General features: G+C 36.0%; 1 protein-coding gene across 1 annotated transcript in view; it reads left to right on the top strand.

The window, feature by feature from the left end:
• Positions 1-6152, top strand: part of abhd17ab (abhydrolase domain containing 17A, depalmitoylase b) — a gene marked incomplete at its 5' end in the record, with an annotated part of 13045 nt that overhangs the window by 1931 nt on the left and 4962 nt on the right. The window contains 2 exon segments of the mRNA XM_014002890.1: positions 79-273; positions 3511-3690. Coding sequence (XP_013858344.1) covers positions 79-273; positions 3511-3690 — 375 coding nt within the window.

The following is a 6152-nucleotide window of genomic DNA, read 5'->3' as shown; positions in this document are numbered from 1 at the left end:
ATAAATTACTGATAATGCTGTCAAAACTACAAACACCTTGGGCAGGCTTACTAATACAGTTGAACTTTTCTTCCTCAGATTTACCGTGCTTTTCTCCCATGGAAACGCCGTCGACCTGGGCCAGATGAGTAGTTTCTACATTGGCCTCGGCACTCGCATCAACTGCAACATTTTCTCCTACGACTACTCGGGCTACGGTGTCAGCACCGGGAAGCCCACGGAGAAGAACCTGTACGCAGACATAGATGCTGCCTGGCACGCTCTGCGCACGAGGTACAGTGAGAGGAAACTCTCTCAGATGTTCTCGTCAAGATTTGTTTCACTGTCATGTTCTGATTTTAATGTTTTACAAACGATTAATGTTTAAAATATGGTTAAAAAATTGAATTAACAGTTGGTCAAACAAAGTGAAAAATAAAGATTGTGAGGTTATTTTATCAGCTGGTAAAGATGAGTGAAGTGCAGCTGTGATCAGGATGAAGAAAGTTCAACTAAAGCTGAGATGAAGGATCAGTCAGTAACAGAGATGTTCTAATATACAGTACTTGTATTCAGATCAGATGACTGAACAAACAATACACTGTCTGTTTTCACTTTTGCTCAAGACCAATCTGCAGCCTACAAGATGACGTTTTTTTTTATTTGTTTGTTTTTTTTACATCCAGAGCAAGAATTTGTAACAGAGTTAAAGAAATGTGCTGACTTCACGTCTGCTTAGATCAATTAAAAGACCAGCGAATGGAGTCGAAGTACAAACACGTGGATGTTTGTTTAAAGACTTTGCAAGAGAATCATCCTGAACTCGACAAATGACAAAAAGTGCAAAACTTATTAGATCAATGGTTTCCAAACTTTTCAGCTTTTGACTCACAAAGGAGCAGTCRAGATCTGTGAGACCAACTGCTTTTGGTTTATAAACATTGTTTTCAGGTCAAATAAACAAGGGCATAGTAACYATATTCATTATGCTATCAATTTTAAGTACACTAAACACACACTTTTGTAACAACCTAAAACAAATAAAAAATGTTCATTTTAAATGTACTGTATTTATTCATCTAAAATACTAGAAATTCAACCCTAAAAATAATCCATAAAGAGGGGGGTAGGATTATACACATGTTATTGATAAGATTTTCATGCTTTTTAAGCTAAAAAAATGATCGTATTATACATGATTAAATACAGTAATTAATTCTGAAAATCATTTCAAGACCCTGCCTTGATGTTTTCAGYTCCCCACTGTGGGTCCTGACCCCATCTTTGAGAACCACTAAATTAGATGACCGTATGTAGACCATAGGATGAAAGACTTTAGCTCATATGAACTACGAATGCACAATATTGGAAAAAACTGGCATGATTTTTTTTTCTAATCATGCGATATATATCGTAATTTGAAAAAATAAACCWAATTTTAACTGTTGAATAACATTTTAAGCAATGCTGCCATATTCCTCTTGTTGACGATGAACMTGCACCGATCTTACCTCTTTGTTGTGCGTGTTACTAGTCTGTTAGGGATGCACGATAACTTATTTTAAGAATCGATACTGATAACCGATAACTTTCTCTTTTCTCTTTCTAATGGCCGATAACCGATAATAACCGATAACATGCCAGGAGATAAGATGAGTCAAAAATGGGTAAGATCATAATATAAATAAACACCAAAACCAAATGACACTGTAAATTATACTATTTGAAATAAACTCTTAGCAAACAAACATTTCTTAAAATATATCAAACAAATCAATTTTTCAAATGGCCATTTTTTAAAATAAGGCACATTAATTATAAAAAGACGACCTTTAACACTGATCTCAGATTTAAACAAAAGAGAAAATAAGTCATTTCACAAGTTCAAAACAGATTATGCACTAACAGACTCAAAGTACATTTGTTTTTATTATTATTAATATCTGATTTAAATATTTTTCTACCTGAAACATTGCTTCTAAGAGTGTGAATGCATTAAGACCACATCTTACTTACAGGCAGACACACAGAGAGGCAGCAGCTCAGCATGGTAAACCGTGGCTAACGATGGTAAACCGTGGCTAACAGGTGGTAAAAGCTTCGGTATTTAGYGAGGGTGAACGGCTGCTTGTCATCATGTCCATCATTAAAATGCTTGAGATCTGCATCCTCTCTGGCAATTTTATTGGATTTGTCAAAAGCCCCAGGAATGATTTAAGTCCCGATGAGTTCTTGAACACTAGCTTGTTGTTGTTAGCATTTTAGCAGACGGACTTTGTGCTGCRTTCAGGAGTTAAGGGACATTACATGTTCTCAAATTGGGAGTAGTTGTTCCGATGTTTATAATTATAAAGTTTGTATGTAACATACACGGTTAATTAGTAAAATAATATATATAATTCTTAAAATGACTTGTTATTTTTCAGCACAGATTATTCTAATTATTGTTCTAGTGAGAAAGTTGTTTATTCTGACGTCACTTGAACGTTGCTCGGGTCGTGTTGGACAGGAAGCGTCTTGACCAAAACATATACAATTAAAGCAGCTCTGGCAAACATACATACATTATCGGTTCTGTTTGTTAGGATATCAAACCGATAAGTATGATGTCATAATTCCCTGATATCTGGCTGATAACTACCGTGCACCCCTAGTTTTTATTGGAGTTATTCTTATCTTTTATTGCGTGCTCTTATTGTGCTTGTGTGCATGTTTCCTTCTTATCATGTGCAAACGTGAACTGCCTTTTACTACCTAACATGTTGTCTCTGTGTCTATCTTAGTTTCTGTTTCCATTCTGCTTTAATATCATATTTTACCTCTTACTCCAGTTTTCTGCAAATTTGCTCATCTTTTTTTGTTTTTGTCAAGATCCTCCTCATTTTTCTCCACAGACAACACTTTTCTGAAAAACGCTGCCATTATTGTCCCACAATTATTACAACAAAATGAAAGTTTTGCCATTCTTGACACAAAAGCGCCCACTTCTGGAAGCAACCTATCAAAATTAAAGTCGTAACATGAACATTTAATGAAATGACTTATGGTTTAATTTGCCTCCTGAATCACAAGACCTGTAGTGTGACAACTGTGCACGCGTACATTAAGATGACAATGCTCAGCCGATATGTCATACARCTTTAATCTGAAACAAATGCAAAATAAATTTAATGTGCATCAGCAAACTCCAAACCTTTTCACTCAAGAATAATGTCAGTTTATTGTAAAGGTGGTGAAGTAGTCATCCTACTTTTATTATGTTTTTGCTTTAATTTAAACATTTTTATTCCAAGTCTACATTACTCTATATTAGGCTAATTTAACATAACATGWATGTTTGACTTTTTTCAGGTGCTGTGATTTTTATTTTTAAGGCAAACAAACATAACATTACATTTGTTTTAAAATATTTTACAACACTGAGTTTATGACTTCATTAATTGTTCTTTTATGTTATTACCCTCAGTTAGTGCTCTTTAACTCTGTTCTTTTTGGCTTTTATTGATAAAGATTTCTCTCCATTGTACTCAGGTTTTGTATCAGTCCTGAGAACATTATCCTGTATGGACAGAGCATCGGTACCGTACCCACCGTGGACCTGGCRTCACGGTACGAGTGTGCCGCCGTGGTTCTTCACTCACCTTTAACATCTGGTATGAGAGTGGCCTTTCCTGAAACAAAGAAGACCTACTGCTTTGATGCTTTCCCCAAGTAAGACTTCATTCGGTTCTTTGTGTTTTTACTCCTCTCATTGTAACGTCAGGACTAAACCCCGCGTGTGAAATTTGTTGTTTTCTTGTTTGGATATTCTCCACTACACTAAAGCATTATTGGCACATTCAATAAGTTTTCATTTAGACATCAGAGTCTTTCAGGACTTGGGCGTCTTCTGGTTGTCTCAGTACGTTTAGAAGTCACGCCGATGGGGGTCAAAGTCAGCCCACCCCTGATGCTCCTCTGTGCTGCAGAGCGAGGTAGTWTCTGAGGCGAGACCGTCGACGTGTGGAAAGATAAGATTGTGCTGCAGCTCTATCATGCCACGAAGTGGTGATGCGTTGTCTGTGTGAGCAGCCAGGTGTATAATTAAACAACAAAAAACAGATTTGTTACTAAGCCTGTTGCGATAACCAATAAATCAATTAATTGCATGATAAATTAAAATGAAGTTGATCTTTTTCATTTGCCTGCTTGTTTTCTTTTCTACTCCGTAGCGTAGGGAGGAGTGAACTCTGGCACCAGGTATTTACCAGGTGCATGGGCAGGTAACGTGTGTAGCCTGAGAGCCCTGTGAACAGGCATCTAGCTGTAGGAGAGTTTTCAGTTTTAGGTCACTTCACGACGCCCTCAGGGCATCGTGCTGAAACTTGGGTTTGCCGAGAGCTTTACTTTTTTTTCTTAAACAAACTACATAAATATTGTAAATTCGTGAGCATTGTGACGGTGACTGCAATTCTTTTATGRASCCAGACACGGACAGCTTCAGCAGTTATTGTTTTGTGTTGTTTTCACAATTTCCGCTTCCGGTCATTTCGTAACTTTTTTAACATACGTAAATTTATAAATGTCCGTAATAAGGATGCAAGTTAATGATTAATGGATTAATCTAAAGTTGATTGATCTTATCGATCGATTAAAGATTAATTGATTAGTGGCCATTTTCCTAAAAACCTGACATTTGTATCAGGGGTCTTTCTATGACATGAAGGCCTAATTTTTTACACTAAATTCAAAAAAAGTATAGTATTATTTTATAAAATTTATTGTGCCAGCTGTATTAAACACTGACTGAATAAACAGAAAATTGTGGATTACTGTCTCACACATTATTAAACTTGGACATATTTATAAAACATAACAAAACAGGAATCTGTTAGGTTGTTAGTTAGAAGAGAAGGAAAGAAAAAAATAGTAAAACACTTAATTTACCCTGAACAYACTTGTAAATGTAAAACTAACATTTAAACACAGAGTAACATTTTGATCTAAAGATTTATTCAAAAATAAACCATAAACATTACCTGAGAGGGGTAAACATACTGATGAGGACTGGAGCTGTGTTTGTTTACATTCCCTGTGGTTCTGTCTGGGCTGGACTGATTTGATGTTCAGTTACTGTTCATGTGATTGATTCACTGGCCAGGTTAGGTCATAAAGATGAGATCAACTTCACGTTAATTATTTGTAGTGACTAACKTTTTTGTTTTGTTCTTTCACACGGAGTTAAACTTTACAAGAAGCTAACGTTAGCTACAGTTAGCTTACCATTCTCTCTGTCRTCCTGCTTTTTTGTTTTTAGCATCATACTGCTGGATGGTCCGGTTCAGCCTTCGGTACTTTTCCTTCGAGTTTGGTGTAGTCCATTATTGTTGTTGTATTGCAAATAAAACTAAACCAGATTTGTGCGTTTCATAATGACGCAGCCCACATGGAGACGGTGTGGCTGCCTGATCCGTACCGGAAGCGCGATCCATACCGTCCCGGGAAAATTGTTTTTAGCATGTAGCATTTCACTAAACTAATGACAGAATTCATTCAGTTTCAGTCTTTCATCACCTGCAATGTTTCATAGAAAAGGCAACGTTTGCAGCAGCTGTGGATTTTTATTCCAGGAAAAAAATAAAACGAAGATAAGATGAGTTATAACATGATTGTCTAGAAAATAATTACTGTAGTAAGTTATTATAAATAAATATGTACGCATCGTAAATCTATATCTTATTAATCAAAATGTATACAATATTGAAACTGTTTTCAGAATATAATGTATTGCACATTTATAATTAAGTATAGAAGTAAATATTTTAATTGTCTTCCCCTAAATCGAGCACATTACAGAAGTCTATCATTTAGTGTATGCACAATGAGCTGACAGTATGGATCGTGCTACTGGGACGGATTGAGCAGCCACAGGTATTTACTGAGCGGTAGCTGTTTTGTTTTTTTCTGACATTTTGCTAATGTTACTTAGCTGTGGTGGCCTTCTCACATAGGACTGAATCCAAAAGGCATAGAGCAACGATTTGACGAGAGTTAGCTGACAGTTAAAGGGGACCTATTATGCAAAATTCACTTTTTAAAGATTTTTTTTTACTCAATTTTGGGTATGTGCTTGTTACAAAACAGTCCTAGGACCAAAGAAATGCACCAAGGGGCATATTTACTGTAAGTAAATG

Source organism: Austrofundulus limnaeus, unplaced genomic scaffold (assembly GCF_001266775.1).
Source record: "Austrofundulus limnaeus strain Quisiro unplaced genomic scaffold, Austrofundulus_limnaeus-1.0 Scaffold15, whole genome shotgun sequence".
Classification (NCBI taxonomy): domain Eukaryota; kingdom Metazoa; phylum Chordata; class Actinopteri; order Cyprinodontiformes; family Rivulidae; genus Austrofundulus; species Austrofundulus limnaeus.
The sequence above is the reverse complement of the archived record's forward strand: the minus strand, read 5'-3'. Positions and strand labels throughout refer to the sequence as shown.